Source organism: Python bivittatus, unplaced genomic scaffold (genome assembly GCF_059951505.1).
Source record: "Python bivittatus isolate LINGU-HERP-01145 unplaced genomic scaffold, Pbiv_v1 ctg000480_np1212, whole genome shotgun sequence".
In the NCBI taxonomy this organism is placed as follows: domain Eukaryota; kingdom Metazoa; phylum Chordata; class Lepidosauria; order Squamata; family Pythonidae; genus Python; species Python bivittatus.
The window spans coordinates 59170445-59195699 of NW_028277075.1; the positions used below are offsets into that span (position 1 = coordinate 59170445).

The 25255-nt window shown below is 38.4% G+C and overlaps 1 protein-coding gene across 2 annotated transcripts in view; it reads right to left on the reverse strand.

The window, feature by feature from the left end:
- SERGEF (secretion regulating guanine nucleotide exchange factor) overlaps window positions 1–25255 on the reverse strand; it is a 96526-nt gene that overhangs the window by 26610 nt on the left and 44661 nt on the right. The window contains exons 10-11 of one of the 2 annotated variants that reach the window (XM_025168193.2): window positions 24394–24430; window positions 2178–2421 (exon numbers count right to left, since the gene is read on the reverse strand). In XM_025168193.2, the coding sequence (XP_025023961.1) occupies window positions 2315–2421; window positions 24394–24430 (144 nt within the window). In that variant the 3' untranslated portion in view covers window positions 2178–2314. Of the gene's footprint in view, window positions 1–2177; window positions 2422–24393; window positions 24431–25255 lie in introns of those variants that run through there. The other variant, XM_025168192.2, reaches the window with a different exon arrangement.

Below are 25255 nucleotides of genomic sequence, written 5' to 3' on the forward strand. Positions count from 1 at the left end.
GCACTGTACAATTGTTTGTGCAATGGCCTTTTAATTTAGCCAATGAAGTCATAGCTCAGAGATAAATTTGTCTGTCTGGAACACAGATACATGCTTTGGATCCCTTTTATTGAGCTACTCGCTTTTTTTTTTAATTACAATATGAAGCAAAACTCTTCTTGCATTGCCATTTGTATATAAAAGGGGGTTTTCTCTCCCTCCCTCCTTCTCTCTGTACCTGTACAAACATGACATTTTCTGGATATAGAGAAGCCCACTGACCAAAATCCAGCCTGAGCAAAAAAAATTGTAAAAAATGTAGTCCTGATCACAAAATTATATTAATAAAAATCTAGGTACTTCATAGAATTGCCTTATAAAATATGAAAACAGGTACAATTCTTATGAAATTATTTTAAGAAGTGTTGGGAAAGAAAAGAAGTGTGGTCAAGGGTAGGCAAGTTAAAACTTACAAGCTTTGAGACAATGTTAAAACATATAGAACAGAAGATAAAAAATCTCTTGGATGCAGGGATTAATCATGTTTTCTTGCTTAGGAAATAAAATACTTGTCAGCATTATTTCTGGATGGCAGCCAGTTTAATCAGTTCCAGAAAAAAAAACAATGAAGCCCATATTGTATCTTAACAACTAACAAATAAATTCCTTTCTGTATCTTACATAATTTAAGAAAGCTTATCTTGTAATTTATATTTATTTTTGTCCTAACAAAGGACAATAAAAAATTATCACCTCCCCTCACTAGGAAAATTGTATTTCTATTATTATAAATCAAAAGAATGGAAATCTTATTCAGGGATCATTTAAAATATGAGCAGCTGAAACTTGGGATCAAGTAACTATCTGAAATTCTTCCAGTTGCAGCTTTGTAACAACCAAAGAGCAGTTTTGGGTGCCAATAGCCACCCTGTATTTAAGCTATGCAATGATCAGTCACAAGAAAATGTAGCTCTGAGCCTGAAACAAGATGCTTTGGCACCTTGGAATCTTGTACTAACATGCTCCTGAACAGATGCATGCTTTGGAAGAGATTGCCCCCTATGGTCAAGCAGATGTTGGCTTGTTGCAAGCAAAATAATTAGTTGTTTTGCAGATATACAGAAAGATATAGAGGTATAGCCTTCAAATCAGTGCTGACTCCTGGAGACTGCCTGGACTAGTTCTTGCAGTTTTCTTGGCATGATTTCAGAACTGCTTTGCCATTGCCTCCTCCCTAGGGCTGAAAGAGAGTGACTGGCCCAAGGTCACCCAGCTGGCTTCATGCCTAAGGTGGGACTAGAACTCATAGTCTCCCGGTTTCTAACCTGATGCCTTAGCCATTACACCAAGCTGGCTCTTTGCAGAATGCAGAATGGAGTGTATTCTTCTTGACAATAATATCTACTGGTTACTGTCCAGAAATAAAATATATTATGCACATCCACAGTCACAGACCAATCAGAACACTAGTGGCTGTAAATGTTGCAGGAGCACCATATCCCAATCCTCTCATCTGAATTTCCATATTCATATCAGAGAGAGCATTAGTACATGTCCTTTTTATTTAACTGAATCCATTTTTCTGGGAAATTTCTATATATAACATCCCTTTGAATCCATATCAACTCTTGGTGGCATTATGCGCACATCAGTATGGTTTGCTTGGCAATAATAGCAAAGTACTTTGTGATTAGCCCATTCTAGATTTTTTTTAAAAGAACACTATCAGGGTGAGAGTCAACTGGATCTCGGGGCAACCTCATTCCAGACATCAGGTACTGCAATAGAGGCGGCTTGCTTCCTGGGTCCCAAAAGATTACATTGTTTAATCCGGGGATCCAGAGCATGCCCATTGCTAGCTCTTATCTGCTGACAGACACCACAGAGACAGGTAGTCCTTCAGATAACTGGGCTCCATGCCATGGAGGGCTTTATAGGTGGTGGTAACCAGCACCTTGAATAGCATCCAGAAGCATACTGGTAACCAGTAGAGCTTGTGAAGCAGGGGTGTCATTGGGCTCGCCTAGGCAGGCCCACCACTCCTCAGGCCAGATGTATTCAAGTATATTTGGATCTAAATCCATTAAATGAAGAAAAATACTGATCTTAAACCTTGATTTAGAGAAACTTAGAGATTTTTCAAGTGTATGGCAGATGTATAAAAAGGAGTTAAAATAATAGAAACAAAGTCGTTCACAATGATGCTAATAATGATGATTTATATTCTCAGAAATAGGTATATAAATTACATGTGAAAGTTGCTTCATTTCCATGCTATCATTTCTTTAAATATGATTGGAAAATATTAAATAACAAAAACCAGGTAAGAAATTGTTTATTGTTGCAGCATGACCAGTCTTGCCTCTTTTTCTCTGGAAGGAACACTGATGCTTTGTGGAGCACCACTGACAAATAAAGGCCTGAACAAATTATCTAAGTTATCTGAAAAAAAAAGAAAAGACAATGACAACCTCCAGTACAAATTAATAACAAGGGGTCACATTCAAGCCTTCCTCCAGATTTTCACTTTGCAAAGACAGCTAGAGATGAGAGTCCCTGCAGAGATCTATAAACTTGTCTCCAGTTATGTATACAGCAACTGTGATTCCCAAATTCATATCTTAATCAAAATACTGTTCCACTGCACAATAGGTTCTATAGATTGATCTGGACAATGTTGACAATGCTCAAATTCAGCCCTACTTTTCCTTAGACAAAGGTATCAAAATCAGTGTAAGATTTTCAGTGAGCTAAGCTTTTTGATATATTAAAAGAAAAGCCCATTAGTAGTATGAACAGTCTCAGGACAAGCTTTTTCCAAAACTCGAATTTTGTTCTCCACATTTTTAGTAGGCCCATAATGTCATTCTGGGAAAGAATAACTCTATACAGAGTTATGCAGAAAGTTGGTGATCCCATGCTTGGTCTTTACATCGATAAGTCACCAAAGCAGAAAGATTGTAGTATATTTGTTAAGGTTACTGAATATTTTTTGAAAAAATATATACAAAATCAATCTGGCACACCTTGAGCCTACAGTTTAGTAGGGCCATTCAGTGATTTGGACTCAATTCCAAAAAAGATGCTTTGGAGCATGTGGGAACACAGAGGCACTCTGCAGCTCTTTAAAGTAGCCACATCACTTCCTGATGTGTGACAACTGTGAAGAACATCCACACAATCCCAGGAAAAAATATGTCTGGTTAATGAGTTACAGACAGATGCTATATTTGTGTTCTTATGTTCTGAAGCACCTTTTTGGAATCAAATCCAAAGCACCATGTTGCACTACTGTTGAATACTTAGGTTTACTCTATCTCAAATATGCATAGATTATCTGAGACTTGAAATCAGACATATATAAATCAGTATCAAGATGATAAACATGGTGCTACATGTTAAATGAAGCATGTCGTTACCCCCCCCACCCCCACCCCCGGTATTATTTCCATGTAGAATTCAAAAGTTTTTACATTTCAAGTCACAAAAATATAGTTCTTACTGACCTCCGCAGCAGACTTTAGAAGAGTAAGAACTATAGTCAGGAAAAAGCCATGACTTCAGCTAGCAGAAAGGGAAGATGCCCAGAGCCAGCTGACACCTCAGTGCTTTATTCTGAGGACACAGAGTAAACCTTTAGGGTATGCATGGAGCTTGCTAGGATCCCAATCTTTTCCCAAGTCTGACCCTGAGGGGGTCCTCAGAAGAAGACATTGCAGATGAGACAATAGCTTAAGGACCACCTCAAAATGAGGGCATTTATTAGATATGCAAGGTGGAACAAAGTTGATTGGCTGGCAATGGGCACACAGCACATATCTCAGGTAGTGACCCTCTTAGCCCAACTTAGTATGTGGTGGATAAAAATGAAAACAAGTGAGCAGGGTTCCAAATTCCTATCCTCCATCAAGACTTGTGGAGGAGATAAGCTGAACATTCCTACCTTATCTCAAAGGGCTTATATGGGGGGAGAGAAAAATCATCCTAAATCTCATGTATGTTTTAGTAAAGTACTATTTTTGTTTTTTATTCAAAGCATCAACTATCCCGCTCATCAGTCTAAAAGGACTCCAATTCTACCACCTCAAACCAGTCGCTGGAGGCGGTTTTGAGCTTGATGAAGGTGAATCAGCTGAAGCTTAATCCAGACAAGACAGAAATGCTGTGAGTAGGAAAGCCAATACACCTGGACAGAGGCATGCAACAAGGTCTGGACAGAGTACACTCCTCCTCTTGAAGGACCAATTGAGCAGTATGGCAGATTGCAGGACTAAAGTCTGTGGAAGCATAAGTGGTTACAGCAGACAGAAGCACATATTAACAGTTTTGGACAACAGATCAGAAAATGTGGGTCTTGACTTAAATCATGCATGCATTAATTATATCCAGATTAGGCTTCTGCACTTTTCACTCCATGAGACTGCACTGGAAAACAATTTAGAAACTGTTCAGCTAATTTTGGAGTTAAATAGTTGGAACATATAGCATCAATACTATACTTTTTGCATCCATTTCTGATTCAGTTCAAAGAGTTGGTACTGACCACTAAAATCCTAAACCCTTTAATGTCACTACAGCCATATGAACCTGCACTAATCTTAAAATCAGCATCAGAGGCCTTGCTTGCTAATCAACTGCTGAGAAAAAATTGACAGAGATAACAGACTGTGGATATCACAGATAGGACATTGTCAGTCATGGCCCCTTCCCTTCCAAGAGAATAACTTTTTGTTTCAAATTATTTTTAACTGAGATAATTCTATTATGGCTGCTGCTGATTTCAGATTCAAGATTAATAGATTTCTATTGTTGGTTTTGCATTATTGTGCACTGTTCACATTTGCTAGACTGAACAGTGCTAAATGTTTGTAAACTGTAGCTATTGTTCAATTGTTTTTGGAATGTTTGATGTATAAGCTTTGCATTTTAAATTGTGCTATAGCCTGGAATTGCAATTTTACTGTATTATCTTTTGTAAGGCAGCTTGGGAGGACAATGTCCTTTCAGGCAATCTAAAAACCCTAGTAAAATATAAATAAATATTAGTTTATATGATGTCATTGGTGTTCATGGAGTTATATAAAACAAAAGCAGACCAGAGTCTTATGTTCCAAATACTGAGTGTGGGAAACCAACAAAAAGAAAAGAAAAGAAAAGCGGGAGAGGCAAGATTAACAAGGGATGTACAGGTAGTCCTTGTTTAGCAACCACAATTGGGACCAGCAACATTGTTGTTAAGCAACGCGGTCACTAATTGAAATTGTGACAGTGCTTATGATCTTACTTCAGCTTTCTTGTGCTTTACAGATCTGTGATGGTTGTAAATGTAAGGATTGGTCATAAAGTTACTTTTTCATCTCCGTTATAATTGTGAATAGTCGCTAAACGAGGCAGCTGCTAAACGAGGACTACCTGTATATGAACATTTAGGATTCAAGTACTTATGTCAGAGGCTTTTTCTATGAGGTCTGAGCAAAAATATGAAAGCAAATATTCTGGAGCCAAGCAATGGGGAAAACTAAAGAACAGGAACAAACTAGTTTTGAAGCAGCTTTTATTATATCCTTTACTGGATGTCTCCTCTGAAACAGAGGCAGTGGTGATTTTTTTTTAAGGCTCCATCAAAGGCACCACTGCTCTCATTTCATTTTAAATGCTGGATTCGGTCACAGCAGTTTGGTAAAGGCAAAGTGACCTGCAGCATCCTTTCACTAGCAGTGTTTATAGGAAGTAGAGTTAATTGCTAGGATGGATTCTTTGCCTTCCCCCCTGCACCAAACCAAGTATTACAATATCAGGTGCTTTTTTTTCCCTCTACCCTCTTCCCTTTGTAAACAGTTCAGGAATCAAGAGAAGAGAGGAACAGAGAAACCCAGAAAGCTGCCTTACCCTGAACTGGACTAGTGGACAGCATAGCCCAGTATTACTGACCCTGAGTAGCAGCAATTCTTCAGGGTTTCATGCAGGAATTTTTCCAGACTGATCAGGAGATGTCAGGGTCTGGGTCTGGGATCTTTTGCATGCCAAGAAGGGCTTTCCCAGTGAGCTACTTATCAAATTTCATTCTCAAAGGGCATGATGCACACAACAAATAAAATACTAAACCAAAAAAGAAATTAAACCAAAGGATTTGCTTAGCACTACAGCCAAATAAAGCTAGCTGTCGTATTCCACATAGGCACACAGGAGATAACCATAGGAAATAAGCACTAGGGAAGTTAAGAATATCTGCCTATGGTTGGTGTTGACTACTTATATCCCCAGATCATGTGGGACACTTGGGAAGCATCTTTATACTCAGAGAAACACCTCAAGGCAATGAACTAGTAGGGACATTAATCAAAACAGACACTAATTTGTTGGTACTGATCTACTCAGAGATGCATCAGAACCTACCAGATGAACCAAAGGCAATGTCAATTTTACATGCTTTGTCACCCAAGCCAGTGAATACTCTAAAGCTATTGTTTGTGACAGGAATGCTCTCATCCCTTCCCCTGACATACAATATCACCCTGAACTTCGAGGCTTCACTTGACAGAAATGGCCATCTCATCATGTAGTCAAACAAATACAGCAGTGAGAACATCAGCATGCCTGCAATGAATAAAAGACTTCACAAGACAAGGCAAAAGCACATCTGCCCTGTTGCAAATGGGGAGGAAAGGCATAAACATATTAGATGGAATGCATGTCATAAAGCTTTCACAGACCTGTTAAAACCTACCAAAATTCAGACCATTAGTGCTAACCTGACACTGTCAGCGTTAGATGATCAATCATTGGAGAGGAGGGGTACAATTCCCTTATCCACAAACTACAAATTTGATTAACCTTATATGCTGTAAACAGTACTTTTTATCAGCCTTTTGATCAGATCTGACTAGGAATGTCAAGAAGCAAAACACAATTCAATAATCAAAAACTTTTAGGGTTAAAAAGACAAAATAAACTAGTGTTAAAATCTAAAAAGAGAGAAACACAGCAGTTAAGCTGGCACCATTGGGGTGCAGTCCAAAGAAGCTATATTTAGGCAACTGGTAGCTGAGTGCTTGGGAGCATCCTTTTGTAGTGTGTTGAACCACCACTTTAGGGCCATTTATAGTAATAATTAACAACATAAAGAAGCTGCCCAATATTGCCCAATCTTATTTTTTTTAAGATGAAAAAGTTAATAGAACAGCTAAAGACTGAGAAGACACCAGGAAGTAATCATACGGTCCCAGAGTTAATTAAGACAAATGTGGAATGGTGAGCTCCAATTGTGGCTTCTTTCTTCATATACATTGATAAGACAGCAGTGATACCCAGTAATTGAGGGTTGGCTATTATAATTCCCATTTTTAAAAAAAGGTACAGGTAGTCCTCATTTTGCAACTGCCTTGGACAGCAACTGTTGACAGTTATGATGATAATGAAAAAGTAACTTTGCAACCAATTCTCACATTTACGATCTTTGCAGGTCTATAAAGCAAAGGAAAGCTGAAGTAAGATTGTGAGCACAGTCATGGCTTCACTTAGCAATCACTTCACTTAATGACCAAGTTGCGGGTCCGAGCTGTGGTCACTAAACAAGGACTACCTGTACTAGAAATGAGCCTGGCAATTATAGACCAATCAGTTTGCTAAATATTATAGATAAACTTTATGACAGGTACCTATCATAGAAATTGATTTGATCTAGATAAAAAATGAATCTATTTTATGTGAGGAACAAGCAAAATTTAGGGCAGGATGCTGCCCAAAAGATCATAGCATTTTACTCCAATACCTAACTGACACCAATATCCACCAAACTCTGGGACAAACTCAGGTACACTGATACTGACAAATAGCTATTTTACTTCTCAGCAGATTACACACTTACACCTATGTAAGAGTTAGAAGTAATCTGAATGGGATACTCTCTATCGCAATTCCTGTGCAAAAAGGTGTTAAGACAAGGCTGTATTTTGGGGTTTCTGCTTTTCAATCTCTATCTCAACACTTTAGCCAAAAATAGACCGCAGCACCATGCACCTAAGTCGGCTGACTTAAACATTCCAGTACTACTCTGTGTTGATAGTGCAGTGCTGCTATCAACAATTTTAGTCGGCCACAGGAAGTCTTCCGTTATTGCCTGTGAAAAACATTTACACATTAATTTACAAAAGAGCAAAATAATAGTATTTGCCAATGGACTAAAGTTTCATAAGTGGGTCATTAATGGTCAACAGCTTGAGCTGATTAAATGCTTCAAATATAAAGTCACAAATGGAGCATGTAACTCACATGGTTCTCCAACGGTAGGACAAAACAGTGTACAGCCATTTTGAAATGTTTCCATTCTGGTCCTAGCAGCTATCAAATTCTTACAGGCAAAAGTACTATCCCAGTTTATATAATTTTGAGCAATCTGTAATTGGAATAGGGCTTCTATTGCACCTTATTCCAATTACAGATTGCTCAAAACAGTACAATCTAGTTTCTCAAAACAATTTTTACAGTTTCTAAGGTGTGCAGCAAACTTAGCTTTGTGACTGGAAGCTGGGAGGTTGAGGGTTGAAACTATAGCCTGGTTTGCAATGACTAATTATAGGCTTTTCAGAGCTGTATCTCAACTCAATCTGCAGCAAGATCTATTCCAGATTTCTACCCTATAACCCTGGGTGTCTAACAACAATCAAACGCATATACTGTATTTCTTATAGCCAGCTTGGATTCTGACAAGGAGAACGTCAACAAGCAGCCAGTTCTAGAGTTGCTGGCAAACTGCTGCCTGAACAGCTGCAGGTAAAGGAGGCTGCGCAGCCTGGAACCAGGAGACACACCTGCCAAAGGTCTCTGAAGATGAGGAGTCTGAGCTGCCAGCCCCTCCCAGTGCAAGGGCTCGCCATGTGGAGAGGTGAGCAGAACAAATGCACTCTGCAAGGCTCCTTGCAAGAAAGGAACCTCGCCCTTCCAAATACTGCTTCTATTTAAGAAGAGCAGTGAGCTCAAGCCTCTCCCTTGGAAACAACCGTTCATTTACCCAGACTCCATGTACCTTGAAATCTTGTGACTTTGACTCTGGACCTGGACTGGCTGACAACCCTTCTATGAAGTTTGGACCCTCGGACTTCCTTTGACCTCTCTTGTGCGTCCTGTTTTGGATTTGGAACTCTCTCAAGGCAAGCTTACTGGACTTTTGGGGATGTGTTTCCTCTAGCGTGTGGGCGTTTGCACTCACATTTCCTTTGCTGCTTGTTTATTTGCTTCACAAACTTTTCAGTAAAGTTTGCAAACTTCTCTATGTGTTTGCAGGTGTGTGGCCTGAGACAGAACAGTATTAAGAAATACACATGTCCTCCACTAAAAACCATCATCTTCTAACCAAGCACCATAAAAAGCCCACACCAACTGCATATGCAATAGGCTCAGTTCACATCCTGGCCCATCACCTGGGGAAAGAACCAGGTCTTCACAGTCTTCGTGGAGTTCCAGAAAGCCAAGGGGGTAGGGGCCCTCCAGATCTCAGCAGGAGGTTGTTCCATAAGGCAAGCACTACTACAGAGAAGGCATGCATTCTAAGTCACACCCAATGACATTGTTTGATAGAGAGGACCTGGAGTGTACCTACCATGTCAGATCTGTTGGCCACCACATTCTGGATCAGCTGAACCTTCCAGGTGGTCTTCAAGGGCAGTCCCCATGTACAGCACATTGCAATAGTCCAATCAGAAAGTGATTAAGGCATAAGTAACTATGAGCAGTTACTTACAACTGAGTAACATTAGCATACTGATGGTATTATACTCCATGCCGATAAATTACCTCACCCAATGTCTTCATGTGGATGTTAAATAGAAGTGGCAAGAGAATCAAGTCCTGAGGTACCCCACATAAAAGTGGCCTTCATCTAGATCTCTCCCCCCGCCTGCCACCAACACTGCTGGGAATAGGACGGTGTACAAATTAAGTAAATAAATAAGCCTTGACTGGAACCAGTCACAGAGGAAGGAGGAGAACCACTGCAGACAGTCCATTTCCAGCCCCTTAGGCCAGTCCAGAAGGATATCATGGTCAATGGTATCAAAAGCTGCTGCTCTAGGAGGGACAGAATAGTTGCACCTCCCTCATCCTGAGCCCTGCAGAAGTCATCTAAAAGCATGACTAGTGCCATTTCACAATTATAACTTGGGTTGAATCCCAACTGAAATGGATCCAGATAATCTGCTTCCTCCAGGGCTCTTTGAAGCTGAGCCCATACCACCCACTCAACAACCTTCCCTAAAAAGAAAGAACGTGGTCCAAAACTGTCAGATACAACCTCCACCTCCTTTGAGACAAGTGGAACAACCCTCTCCTGCATAGCAGTATTCACCACCACTTGGACCCAAACACAGGAGGCCTTAATCAGCCAGGAAGAGCATGGATCCAAGGCATAGGTGGCAGAACTCACAGCACCAAGGACCCTGTCCATTTCCTTAGGATTAATTAGCTAAAACTCTTCCGAAAAACCAAGCAAGATCATGTCTTGATCACTTTCATAGGACCTGCCCAGCGAGGGTCCAACACAGAGTGAATCTGAATCACATTATCTGACAGATGCCTAGAATAGTCCTCACATTGGCTCTGCAGGAACTTCTCAAGCTCCTCATTGCCAAGAAGGGATCTAGTCAATTGAAACAGAGTAGATATTGGCAGGCACAGTAAGAGTGGAGAAGTAAGCCCGCTTTGCCACTCTTATTGCCACAATGTAAGTCCTAAGAAAGGCTGTCACCTGTGCCAAATTGGATTCACTCTTTGTCTTCAATGTTCTAGGCATTTCTTGCATCATTTCATCTCCCAGAGCTTCTCTATAAACCAGGGCTATCTATCGGATCCACAATCACAAAAAGTCCACACATGCACGAACCAATCCATGGCCCTCATTGCACACTCATTCTGAGCTGTGACTAAGGTCCTGGCTGAACAGTGCACTAGAGCTTTGAGAATAATCCCAAATATCCTCTGAAACCCTACTGAGTCTATCAGCTGCCTGCAGCAGGCCAATTGAATAGGCCCTTTTTCCTTGCAGCAGGGGGTGGCTACAGAGAACTGCAGAGCCAAGGGAGAGTGATCTATCCATGACTGGGGTTAACACCCCACAACCCTAGATCATGTCACCACTGCCCCAAGACAAAAATCTAGTGTGGGACCTCTGCTTTCAGTTGGGCCCTCAATAAGTAGGATCAAGTCCATGGTGGCCATGAACTCCTAGCTGCCTCTGTGGGCCCAGAGAAGGTAGATCCCTCAGAGACATAAGTCTGGGGAACTCCACCACCAACTGAGCCACAGAGTCAAAGAGCTCAGGCAGGGACACCACTATGCCTCAGATAGTCCCAGATAGTCCTCAGTCCCAGATTATCCTTAAGGCCCAATTTCACAAATAAGGTCTTACATCTGGCTGTATCTGAGGCCACACCCCTGAAAGCCACTAGGGATTCCTGGATGACAATAGCCACACACACCCCTACCCTGGAGTTTCAGCTGGTGTCACACTTGAAACCCAGAAGGGCACGTTTCTGACAGGGAACCCCCCCACACCATGCCCAACCAAATTTCAGTAATGTATACCAGGTCAGCCCTCTCATCCAGTATTAAATCAGGCCAACCTTGCATTAAATAGCAGCAACCAGATGCTGGAGCCTCCAGAGTTCCAGAGACCAGTTCTTGGGGCTAAACATAGGGGGCTGGAGTGTGATATCAATATTAGGCAACAAGGCCAACTTCCCCAAGAGCAGCTGACCCCTCCTTCCATCATACCTTCCCCATACCCACCTCAATGTTCCTGCCTGCCCTCTCCTTCCTTGCATCATCCAGCCCCCTCCCCCATTCCTTGGCATCCTATCCCCAAGCCAAAGTGTTCCATCCCAAATTCTCCAACCATCCCATCAAAGGTGGGGCAGATAAACAAAATCCCAGCACTAATGCTAAAATCCCAGCTAATGCTAATTCAGTGCCTACAGCTTGGGCAGCTCTTCCTAACCCTTCTCCACACTATCCCTCTAGCCACCCCTCTCATATCCAGGCCAACACAACTCACATTCAACAGGCTAGGCTAGGATCCACCCCCTCCCCCATCTCACACCTAAGAGAGGTGATGTCAAGCCCCACTAACCAAACCAAGAAATGAACTCTACAAGAAGGCTAAAACTACCTTTATTAATATTGGCTATAATTACAGAAACTGGTAAGTCTGACTGTAAGAACTCCCCCCTGCTTTATACTCATGTGGATTAAGGAGGTGTCTGCCTGAGTCGCTTTCCTGAAGTTCTATAGAAAACACGGGTAACAGCACTTTTACACTAAATCTATCACTGCTATGATGTTCCACAGTTGTCTACAACAAGCAGATCACTGAAAACATTGCTAGCTATATTTTGTCTAAATTAGAATTGGCTCCTTTTTCACATTGAAAAAAAAGTAGGAATGTTATATGATCTAATCTAATGTTTTCTTTTCAATTACATAGTATCTAGGAATAATTTGTACTTCTCCACATTCTTTCCTTTTCTTACTTTATACCTTGGAGCAGTATCGCATTGTACATTGTAGTGTAATAATCATAATGTATTGAAGTTAATATCTGTATTTTGTACTTATTAAAAAATTAAATATAGGAAAGGCTGGTCTGGTAACAACACAAGTTGTTATACTGGTTTTCAACAAAAGTGTGAAAATTTACAGAATTTTCTATGTATTTCATAATGCTGATCTATCTTTATATGCTAAGCCATGATTTTTATACCATCTGCTTATAATACTGGCCAAAATATGTAAGATATGTGAATACAGATTTTTTTTTAAAAGACTTATGTATAAATGAAAATGAAATGAAAATCTGAAAATGTCAAACCAGCAACAAACCTCTATTTTATTTTTTTCACATGCAATAAATGGAAATCTGGCCTTCATGATCCAAAAAAAATAAAAGGAACTAAAAAGAAAGGGGGGGGGGAAACAATCCCAGCAATGAAAACTGAGCTCTGCCAACTTGTGCTTAGTACATCTAAACTGATATTTTAAACAAGCTTTACAAATGCAAAAGTATTATTTAGAATTCCATTGTTTTAACACTGTGAAATTCCAGAGCAACTACTTCCCAAGTATCTGTTTTGTTCTACATTTGAGAATGAGAATACACTGCTTTTTTTCAACAATGATTTCACAATGGAAGATTCAAGGACTGATCATGCAATAATACATAATTTGGTTTCTCCACCTTGGAGCTGTCTTGTTATACAAGTAAACAAGTCCCTGGGAGGCAGGGGGAGGCTTTTCATTTATCAGTTTGTATGACTATATATCCCCTGACCTATTTCTTTTTACTAAAAATAGCCCTTCTTAGGTCACTATTGCAAATTGAATTCTGCTGCTTCATTGCCCAGTGCATCTTACTGAGGTGCCTACACACAGAGCTTTAATAAAGTTAACACATTCTCTGCCAGACAGATGTGACTGATGTTCAGCAATAAGCAGGCATTCAAAGCATAGGACTAGCAAGCGTAGTTTCAGCAACACCCTTTCAGAGTATTTCATATAGATATTTATTTAGAATCTAAATTTGATCTCACCATATTAAAATCTTGCACAGAATCACAGGATGTAAGTATTGGAAGGGACTTTGGAAATAGGTAGTCTAATTCCCTGCCAAGTGCAGGAAATCAATATTTCAACATTTCCAACAGGCGACTATTGGCCTCGGTTTAAACACCTTCAGTGAAGAAGAGTCCTCCACCTTCTGAAACAATTTTATTGATGTATGACTCTTATCGTTATGAAAATATTCCTGATGTCTAACCAAAATCTACTTTCCTGTAATTTAAACCCTTTGTTCCCTCTCTTATCTTCTTGAACAGCTATGAACAATTCTGCATCATCTTCTACATGACAGCCTTTCAGACACTTCAGGACAGTAATCATGTCTCCCTGCCCCCTTTTTTTTCCAGACTAAACATATGGCAAACCTCCAACTATTCAACTAAGTTTTTCCTTCCAGGCCTTTTATCATCTGGATTGCTCTTCGCTGGTCAATCTCCTTCCTAAAATGCAGTATCCAAAACTGGATGCAATATGCTAAGTGCAGTCTGATCAACATAGAATAAAGAAGAACAAGGACTTATCCTGATCTTGACACTATACTTGCAGACTATCCTGATCTTGACACTATACTTGCAGACTAGAATTTAGTTTTATTTTTTGCAACTGAATCATTTTATTTATATTTTATTTATATTTCAAATTTAGACACCACCCATCTCATGAGGAAATGACCCATATCCACCCACCGCCCATCCTACTGTGACTCATGTCCAGCTTATGTTCCAGAAGCATCTAGATCCTTTTCATATGTGCTGCTGTCCAGTATGTACTCCCCATTCTTGTTCTTTCCTATCCAAATGTAGGACTTTGCATTTGCCCCTGTTGAAATTCATCTTGCTGGCTTTTACCTACTGCTTCAGCTTGTCAGCAACCTCCTACATCTAGATACTGTCTTCTAAGCTATCCCATCTATCTTTGTGAAAATTTCAGAATCATATTTTCAAACCCCTCATCCAACTCACTTATAAATATGTTGAACGGCATACAGCTCTGAACAGAGCCCTATGCACATCATTCCACACTTTCCTCCAGCCCAAATAAGAGCCACTGACATACACTTGTTGGGTATGATTGTTCAACCAAGTCTGTAGCTATGTAATGATAGCACACAGTCTGATCCACTTTTTGACATCTTCTCTGTATAATTTCATGTGAGACTTTGTTGACATCAAGGTGCACTGTGTCCCTCACAATCTTATGGTTAACTAAACCTGTCCCTGTATCAAAAAATACCAGTTTTGTTTAGCATGATTTACTGTTAATAAATCCATGCTGGCTTTTATCAAGCAATGCATTATTTTCCAATAATCACTGTTTAATAATCTGTTCCAGAGCTTTGTCTGGTATCAGCATCAAGCTAATTAGCCTTTAATTAACCATGTCCTTTTTTGGCCCTTTTTGAAGATAAGAACAACTTGTGCCCTTATCTAATCTTCTGCCACTACATCCGTCCTCCATGATTTCTCAAAATTCATAGAAAGAGGCTCAAGATGACATCTGCAAGCTCCTTCAAGACAATGCAACTGATCTGCATTGAGACATAAGCTCATTCATGGTTAGTGAGGTGCTCCCTTTCTATCTCCTTACTTATCTTGAGTTGCTACTCCCTCCTTTTATAAATTCTCTTTAGATCCATTTGAACACCTTGAGTTCAAGTCATGAACACATAACATCTATTGCATTAAAAAAAACACTCAAACACTACAACCCTATACATGTTAATTGTGTAGATGCAAATAAAATTGATAGTGATTATTTGATTTCAGTACAAAACTTATTTATCAACAATGAATGGATCTCTTATACAACTTGGTATCCTGCAAACATGTTGGGTTACAACTCCAATGGTCATACTGGGTAGAGATAATATGATTTGGCCAGCATATCTGGAGAGCACCAGTTTTATACTGTCTTCCCAATAAAGGAGATAAGAATATTTCAGCTTATGACTATGTCTAATTTGGCTAGTGAGTAATATCTGGATTCAACCATGTATTTTATAGGTTGCAAGTCAAATTATGGAGGATTGGGTTAAGGGTAAGAAATATTACTTACTGTTCAAATTAGGCCATGTAGATTTCAGCAGTTTTGTTTATTGTGCACAAATCATGGTTGCCCTAAGGGAAAACAAACAATCTGCTCTTCTTGAGTTTGGGCCAGTAGAGTTCAGGGCCATGCCATGTTGAACACAGCTGAGGTTACCATGTGCCAGCTCTGATTTTCACAATTTATACCTGAAGTTTTTTAGTCTATGAAGACAGAAGTTAAACTGTGAGGAGACCCAATCAGGAAATTATTATAAACGAGAAAATTTTAAGGACAGCTTCCACCAGAAGACTGGATTCTCCCTTTCTTCCAATATATTTGAGAGGGTCAGGAACCCCTTTTTGGCAGTTTTGGGAAATTCGCAAAGAGCTATGATCCAGAGACCAGGAAAGCTCCACTGCATAAGTGAAATCATGTAACAATAGATGTAGCTCTGAGGCAGCCCAATAACATTTATAGAAATATACATTCTAACACAACCTTTTCCAACCTGGCATCTCTCAGGTTGTCAGCCCAACAAGGTAGACCAGACTAAGAAACCAATGTCATATAGGTCATAACTACTTTTATTGTAACAGCTATAGTAACAGAATCTTGCAAGTCTGAATGTGCTTCCCTCTCCCTCACTTTATCTTTGTGTGAACTAAGGAAGGGCTTGTCTGAAATGTTTTCTCAAGCTATTTTTTTGGCCTGGGCTCAAGCTCCTCTTATCTGACTGTTGCCTTGGTACTGGCTTTTCCTCCTGTCCATCTTGGCTGGAAATTAGGGATATTACAGTCCAAACATATTTGGAGGGCACTAATTTGCGAAAAACTCAACTCTTGGATGCGGCTTCTCAGATACTGCTGCTCATATCAGATCTCTGCAGTTCTAAACCTACTCAGGGTTTTTGGTTTCATAGTGGAATGGATGCTATAACACTTCCATAGAGCTCTACTATTTCAATGATTATCTATAGATCAGCAACTTCATATTTACATTTTCCTGGGTACCAGTAATAATTCCACTATGTCATAAAGTTGTTTAAAATATTATTGAAAACTGCCCTTGTGTAGACAATAAACATGTAATAACTGTGCAGCCATCTGGGTTATGTAACTGTCCAGTCTCCCATACCCTAACTAAATTGCCTTTTAAAATCAATTAAGATAAAAGCTTTGTCACTGGCTGTGATTTTCTTTCAGTCAAAAATAACCTTCAAAAGATGTACTTAAAAAAGATAAAAGAGATGTATATATTGCATTTTGGAAATTAATTTATCAGAGGTCAAGAAAAATCTTGAAACTCTTATAGGTATAAATGAGGACAAGCAAGGATGAACAATCTCAGCTGAGGAAGATGATTTAACACAGAGCCGAGAATAGAGGACCAGATGATCAGAAAAAGGGAAGATGTTACATCTATACTCAAAGAAATAAAAATGACTGAAGACTTGTCCAATGGGATTCAGTGGCAGATAAGGCACATCAGAACAAACTTTAAAGGAAAATAAAATAGCGTATGGGACACAAGCCAGGATAGAGATGTTACATAGCCATAAAAATAAGAGACCATACCACATTATTAATATTTAATAATATTTATTATCATTGTTATTGTCATCGTCATTTTTATTACAATTTATAGGCCACCCAACTCCCAATGGCTCTGGACAGCATGAAATTAAAAAGTAAAAAAACTACAAAAAACAAAAATAAATCATGAGCAGCCCCAAAAATAAGATAAAACCATAAAACTCATTTAGCAGGGGGAAATTTCACTCAGCTGCAAAGCTTAGGACCTTTAATAGCTTCTATATCCTACAAAGGATCCAGGTCTTTAATAGCTTCCTGAATATAATCAAGATTCTCAAAGGGTTGGGGGGGGGTAGACATCATTCCAGAGGGCAGGTGCTGCCACAGAGAAGGCACGTTTCCTGTGTCCCACTGCTTGATTGATGGGACTCTGCCTGATCTCATTGTATGGACAGAAACAACTGGAGACAGGTGGTCCTTCAAATAAGCAGAGCCTATGCCATGAAGGGCTTTATAGGTGATAACCAGCACCTTGAATTGTACCCAAAAGCCAACTGAAACCAACCATAAAAAAAGGGGAACTACCATAAAATGGTGCCCCCACTCCTAGACCTTGCAGCTGATCCAGAAGGATACTGTGACTGATTGTATTGAAAGCCACTGAGAAATCAACGAGCACAAGGATGAATGCACAACCTCCATTGCAGATCCACCACAAGTCATTGACAAGTGTGACCAATGTTGCCTCTCTACTGTGACCCAGCTTGAAACCGACTGAAATGGGTCCAGATAATCTGTCCCCTTCAGGATCCTCTGGAGCTGAAGCCAACCACCTTCTCAACAAAATTCTCTGAAAAGGGAAGGTAGGAGCCTAGATGGAAATTATCCAGAATCATTGAGTCCAGCGATGGTCTTTTGGGGAGGGAGACCATCAGCCTCCTTCAACCCCCTCCCTCAAAAAAGCAGATATCACTGTATGATCACCTCCCAGACAGCCTTGACCAGCCAAGAGGGACCTGGATCTAACAAAGAGGTGGCTGACAATACAGTCTGGAGGACCCTCTCAAATTCCTCAGAAGTAACAACTACAAAGTAATAATGTCTGGCTCACTCACATGGCATACATGATACATTCCTGAAGTGTTCCTCCCCCCACCCACCCACCCTGCTAAATTCCATTCCTCCCCACCAGCTCACCCTGTTTCCCTACTGTGGTTTCTGACCTGTGCACATACTTTAAACAGATTTTCTTTTCTTCTCCCCAAGCATTGATGTGTGGAGCATAGATCTAGATCTTTAATATTTATCCCAGCTGAATGTATGGCAATTTTCTAAAATACATGTCAATTAATTATCTAAATTACTTTCTGAAATTTTTATTATGGCCCATTGGGTTCAAGAACATTTCTCACTGTCTGTGTCATTATAGATTGTCTAGGTTACTCATTCTCCCTTTCCCACTTCTTCCAATTCATCAAACTAGATGTCCAGATATTTAGTAGATGAATTACCATCATGAATTTGAGAGATTACCTGACTTGAAATCCAGAAGAAGTAATATGAGGTAATATTAACAATAGTTACTGTTATTTTCTACTGCAGCATGAATTGTGAAAACCATTTCAAGATACATCAATTGTTAGATTGCATTCTAATAACTTTTCAGAGAAATAGAATTACAGTCCAGGCTTATAATCATTTTCTCATTCATTCCTTCTAATTTTAACTTATTTTTGTTCAAGATAAATTCAGTATTTGTAATGGTGAATTAGAGCATGCTGTAGGTTCAAATGTTTCATTTTTCCACAGGCCGCTATTTCTTTTATACACCATCAGCCCTACAGTATCCCAGCTACATTTGGACTTTATAAAAGTCAATTTATTTCCATTTTCAAAGAAATACTTTCTAAGAAAAACCTGGTACAGTCTGCAAACAGATTATATTTTTTGTACAGTATAAATCCATCTGACTTTTCTGTCTCATATGGTTAGTAGAGAAGCAAAAAACCAAAACAGGGCTCATCAGACCTAATTCTCTAACGGAAAAATCAAACTGGTATTAATAAACATTAGATGTACCTTCGGGGGGGGAATAATGTGGGCACAGAAAGGAACAGTGAAGGGATAATCTAAAGTGAAAGTTCAATTGCAGTAAATGTTAGTCCAATTCAGTTTTCCATGGGGATAACTGTATGTTCAGTGGTTCCAGTAAAATCAACCAGAAGGCTGACCATATTTATCTGGACTAGAAACTGCCCTTTTAATCAAATGTGTGAAGTATTAATCTCAAATGGTAAATAACCATATATAAGTTTAGAGAGAGAAAAAAGTTAAGCAGCCTAGTTAGATGAATATAAAATGCAAATAATATTGTCTGTGAGTACTATGTTAAAGCATAAATGTATACAAAAGATATTATAAGTGATCTCCTCATGCTGGCAGTGTTTAATAAGGTAACATTTTAACATTGCCCAGTTATTTAACACCTCCATAAAATCATTAGTTCTGTTCAAGCTGAGAGGGATAGAATTTAACTTCTAGATCATTTGTGATCCCAACTGGTTAACATCAAAACAGCTGTAGTTTTACTGAAAACCAGGTTACATCTGATTTCTTCAGTGTAAATATATTCTTAAAAGTTCTGTCTATATGCATATATGGATACAGAGGCAGACTTGGGATACAGTATTTGTTGCTAATCTGAGTTACTGCTGGCAAGTAGCTATTTTAGACGAAGGGTTCTATTGATGTGAGAATCAATGGAAATAAATTATTATCCTGAATAGACTATAAATTGTTGATTATATGCTGGAAGCATATTAACCTGAGAGGTACTGTTGAATTCCTTTCTCTTCTAGACCTATCCTGCAGTATATGGGTTGTAGATACAAAGCTTTCAATCTCCAGAATTTTTTATCCTTTCTAGCAAAGCAGTAACAGAATATTTAAGTCCAGAATCTCTTGGAACTATAAACTCTATCAAGTGCCAAGAAACACACAGATCAAGTTGAATATAGGGATTTTCTCACACCACACATTTTGAGATGCAAGGATGAGAAACTTAACTAAACAATGGCTATTTTCCATGTTGACACATATACAGATCCCAGCAAAAGGATACAGAAATACCTAGAGTTTGCATATAGCTACTAATGATTGCATTATCACTTATGTGTCTTTATATGTTTCTTTCTTTTTGACACTGGCATGCCTTTTACATGTGTATTCAAAACAGTATTTGTCTTGCCAGAAATATGTAGATCAAAAATTATTTTAGTGATCTAGCCTATTTTGTTGTCTTTACCTTTTAATACATAATAGTCTATTATTAATCATTTAAGAAATATGGAACCTAAACTTGCATTACAATGTCAATTATTATGACATTTATTATTAAATAGAAGGGAGTAAAAATATATTTTGTATTTATTCTAATTTTAAAAAAACATTTTCCACAGCTTCCATCAAATATATTTCCAATATATTTCTGTTTTACTTACATTTCTATTTTAGGAGGCCTGAGTTACATTCTTGCCTTTTATTTAATCTTCATATTTTTAATAAGTTTTGCATTTGTTACAGGGTGTTTGTTAGGCAAGTTGTGAATTGTAGTAATTTATTAGCCTAATCGTACCCTAGAATCACATAAGAAATGTATTAGAACAGATCAACAATCAATCTAGTCCATTATCCTGCGCCTCACAGCTGCCAGACAGGTTTTTTTAAAGGTCATTTTTAAAAAATGAAATATCCAGAAAAAGAATGGCTAAAAATCTTAAGTGTGCTGATATGATTATTTATAGGATAGGAAGCCTCTGCAGAAGAGCCAGAAGCAAAACACCCACAAAGCAGGATTCGTGACAAAATTTGTTTATGCTTCTATCCCAGGAAAAATTGCCACTGATGTTCCGCTAGCCACCAAGAGGGATAAATAACATGATGCTTGCTATATATTTAAAAGAGGTGCTTTAACCAGGTAGGGTCCAATTCTGATCTATATATAAAATGCATAAGCAGTTTATACCTTCATCCCAGCCACTTTCTGCAAAATCTCTCCCCAAGGGTTTAAACACATAAAGTCTGAAAAAGAAAAACCTCAGCTGGTGACAACAGAGAGTTGTCTTTTAAAACCTTGTGTAGAAAATTTGGCAAAGCAAGTGGGAAGAGAAGCAGCCTTCTATCTGTTCATGGTGGTCTCGGTCAAGGTTGGGATGTCATCTGTTTATATTACCATAAACAAAAATCAGAGGAGTAACTATGCACTTACACTTTACATCTCACATTAAGTCATAATGTAGGTTGTTTTGTGTTTAGTGTGATTTGCACATGATCCATGAATAAACTATAGTTAGTTTGGGGCAGAACCATTTGTACTCATGTTGTTTTCTTACTGTACATGATAAGCAACACATGAAGGCATTGTTTGTAATTTCCTGGATTAAAAAAAAATGTTTTGCCACACCCAAGCCTCATTCTAACCTATCTATAAACTGCAGTTAAAAAGATTTTCTTTAACAGCAGTCCAGATTACTGGAGGAACCTGCACTCAAGGGTAGAACTATACAATTTAGATCAGAGTTTCCCAACGCTGGCAACTTCTAGATGCGTGGACTTCAATGGCCACGCTAGCTGTGGAATTCTGGGATCTGAAGTCTACACATCTCAAAATTGTTAGGGTTGGGAAACAGTTATTTAGACCATATAATATTTGACTGTAACTACTGGTCATCAGGACAGTGAATTCTGTAAGTTGATTATGCATTTAATCACTGAACTGTATTCACACTATGCCAAGCCATTATTTTCTTACTGATGCTACACTGCCTATACTACAATGGCTAGATTCATACAAGACATGAAGTCACCATTGAATAAATTTAAGGATGATCTCAGAATCCAGTAGTCCATTGGGTTCAGACAAGTCTAAAATGCATTTGATGGTAGCTTTGTGATCTCAATTCTAGCAAATCAAACTTTCTCAGATGGCCTTGAGAAGTAGTGTTATCAGAGGGTAGACCAGCTTTTCTCCATCCCATTTTTTATGTTATACATATTTTTAAATAAGCCTCCATATGAGGATCTCATCATTTCAGGGTAGGTGAATGCAGGGAAGCACTGTATAACAGGCCAAAGCACACAATTTAATCTATCATGATCAAACTCCTCAGCAATTTCCATCAACATCAGAAAATGTGGATTCAACTATGTGACAGTAAGATCATCCCACTCACAAATGATGGACAGCACAAAATGTTTGCTACAGAGGGAAAACCAGCAATTGGCCTATCTCTTATAACTAGCTGACAGTGATATATTCTCATTGCTCCGCCACTGAAAAATTGGGAGATGATAATGATTGAAAGCCAGAGGTCGATGGGCAAACAGCCCAAACCCACCAAACCCAGTTTACAGTATTTTTGCAAACTGAGCCCACGCAATATCAGAAGAAATTGACAAAGGCACTAAAGAACCTTTCTAACCACTCTTCAGCCACTAGGTAACTAATCGCTCTCTCTCATTAAAACCTACTCCCCAGGATTGAAGTATGGTAAAACAAGGTAGGGGAGATCTATGTACATTGCCTCAGGTTCCTGGAGAAAATACAAGCAAACAAGCAAGTAGGCAATAAATACATAGGTATCATTCTTAAGCTAAAAAGTATTAAAGTATCTCTATGCCACACTTGGCATGCTGACAGCTACAGCAAGTGAATGATGCTGGGGCAAGTACTAAATATACAACATTTCTTTTTAATGTACATTAATTACACTTAACATTACTATGTTCCACGTATTTCAGGTTTCAGGGATTTGTTCTGTGTTCAAAAAGAATGCAATAGTGTTTTTTTTTTTTAGTTTGTACTGTAGTTTTAACGTTTAGTTTTCATTTTAACCTTTTGTAGTTTTTAACCTATATACTTTTTCTAAGATTTTATAGTTTTTTACTTGTAATGCCGCCTAGAGTTACTTGTACAGAGAGACGGACAGCATATATTAATTTGAAAAATAAATAAACAGGCATTTTACCCCAAAGCAAAAGATAATCTACTCAACCATAAAATGCTAAGTTATAATAAAACTCTTACATTCTTAAAGGGAAAATTATTGTGTGACTAGTAAAGCCTCACTCTGTGAGAGAATCTCACTGAGTATGGAAGCAGAGTAAGTATGAAGATAGTTTATTGTTAGATCCTGCATCTACATAAAATACATTAAATTTAAAATGTGCATTTTTCATTGTAAATTGTGGCTTGGCAAAAATTCCAAAGACTTTGTTGACTTGGCATTCACTACAAAACAATGACATTGTGCAAAAATCCATTTTTTTTTCTCTAGAGAATTTATTTTCTTTTACTCATTGGAGTTAGCAAACATACATATTAATGCTGCACATTTATATTTGTTTAACTCTGCTTATCAGCTAAAATCCCCTGTATCTATATTGATTCTTCCTGACATAACTGCCTTCTAGTTATGTTTTATTTTGTGCTGATATTTCTCACCTATTTGTTATTACTGTGTTTTGCTCAGTTTTCATTTGTACAATCAAATTTAGCTGTTGCCTAAATCAGAATGTGTTATTGTAATACAACTGAACAAGGACTTTGACAACAAGCTAATTGAATAGTTATATCTCTTACTCAAGCAAATAAATCTCAGTGGCATAGTGATATAAATGCTAGACTTAATATGTGGTTGTTAGGAAGAATTCCTGCTAAGTACCCTTTAAGCAAACTATGGATATGATTAGGACAGCAAGGAGAAAGAAGAAGGGGTTGTTAACATGCTACCATGCTGATCTTTCAGGAAGCTCATACAATGTAGTCTTAGTCAAGGCAGAATTTATCATGTATAATTGATAAAAGTAATACAAGGGCATGCTGTGCTTCCTTGCTGTACACAAATGCTCTGTGCTGGGTGAAAAGATCTCCCCACTATTAGAGCATTAAGTGGGGAATCACTGTAATTGCATGTATTGGAAACAACAGATTTGTGTGTGTGTGTGAGAAGTTATTAATGGTATTATTTGAGATTTGCAACCCAAGTTTTGTTAGAGTTAGAATTTCACCAACAATTCCAATGTTCATGCTTAAGATGATATACATAAAGAACAATATTCATTTTGTGACTGCAATTTTTATCTTGGTTGTAGAATACATACCTTGGCATACATTCTAAATCTCGGCATACAGTTGGCATACAACCAAAAGTGGACTTAAGAGCATTTAACAAAAAATAATGCTACTTACCAACTATTGCTAGATTGTGCTCTGAACCACATGCAACCTGCAAAACAAGTGGTAATATAATAGTAAACAAAAATACCAAACAGGATAATGCACTTGGAATACACAATTTTGGAAGATAATACATTATATTTATGATAAAAATAAGCTTGGTATTGAAAGGCATACTGCCTCTCATATTGGAGATGATCTACAGCAATTATATCTCTGGTAATCTAATCCTTTTTGCAAAGAAATCCAATCTCAGGGGCAATACCACACAATGTATAAAGGAATATTTTCTTTTATCTGTTTACAAATTCTTTTCATTAAGTCCCAAGGGTGTCAGACTGGAGGAGAATGGAGGCAGTCCTTAACAATTTTGAGTGCTATAGTCAAAGGTATTGATAAGCACGCAGTAATTGCCCAGCAGTAAAGCATAACTACTGTAATCAAAACTACTGATAAATATACATATCAAATTATGGTAAATCTGCTTTATAATACAGTGTTGGCACTGCAAACAGCAGTGTCCTTAATTCAGCTCTTAGCAATCCACCCCTCCACTTCCAATAATTCCTAGTGGTTATTTCTCAGTGCCAATTAAACAAGAAAAGTTTACAATGACATAAATTATAACTATATACCCCCTTCACAGTTTAACAGGACTACAGGGAAGGAAGAAAATTGCTTGGAAGTTGCATCACAATTTGACTTTCTGATGGTTGGGCAACAAATCTCATAATCTTCAGTGAACAGTGGCTAAACTTCCATTGAAGCATGTTGCCAAGATGCAATGGCAGAAGAGCAGGGTTAAGAAGGAAAAAAGGTTGAGAGAATAGTGGAAAAGAATAGAAAGAGGAATCAAGACTTAAGGATTGAGTAA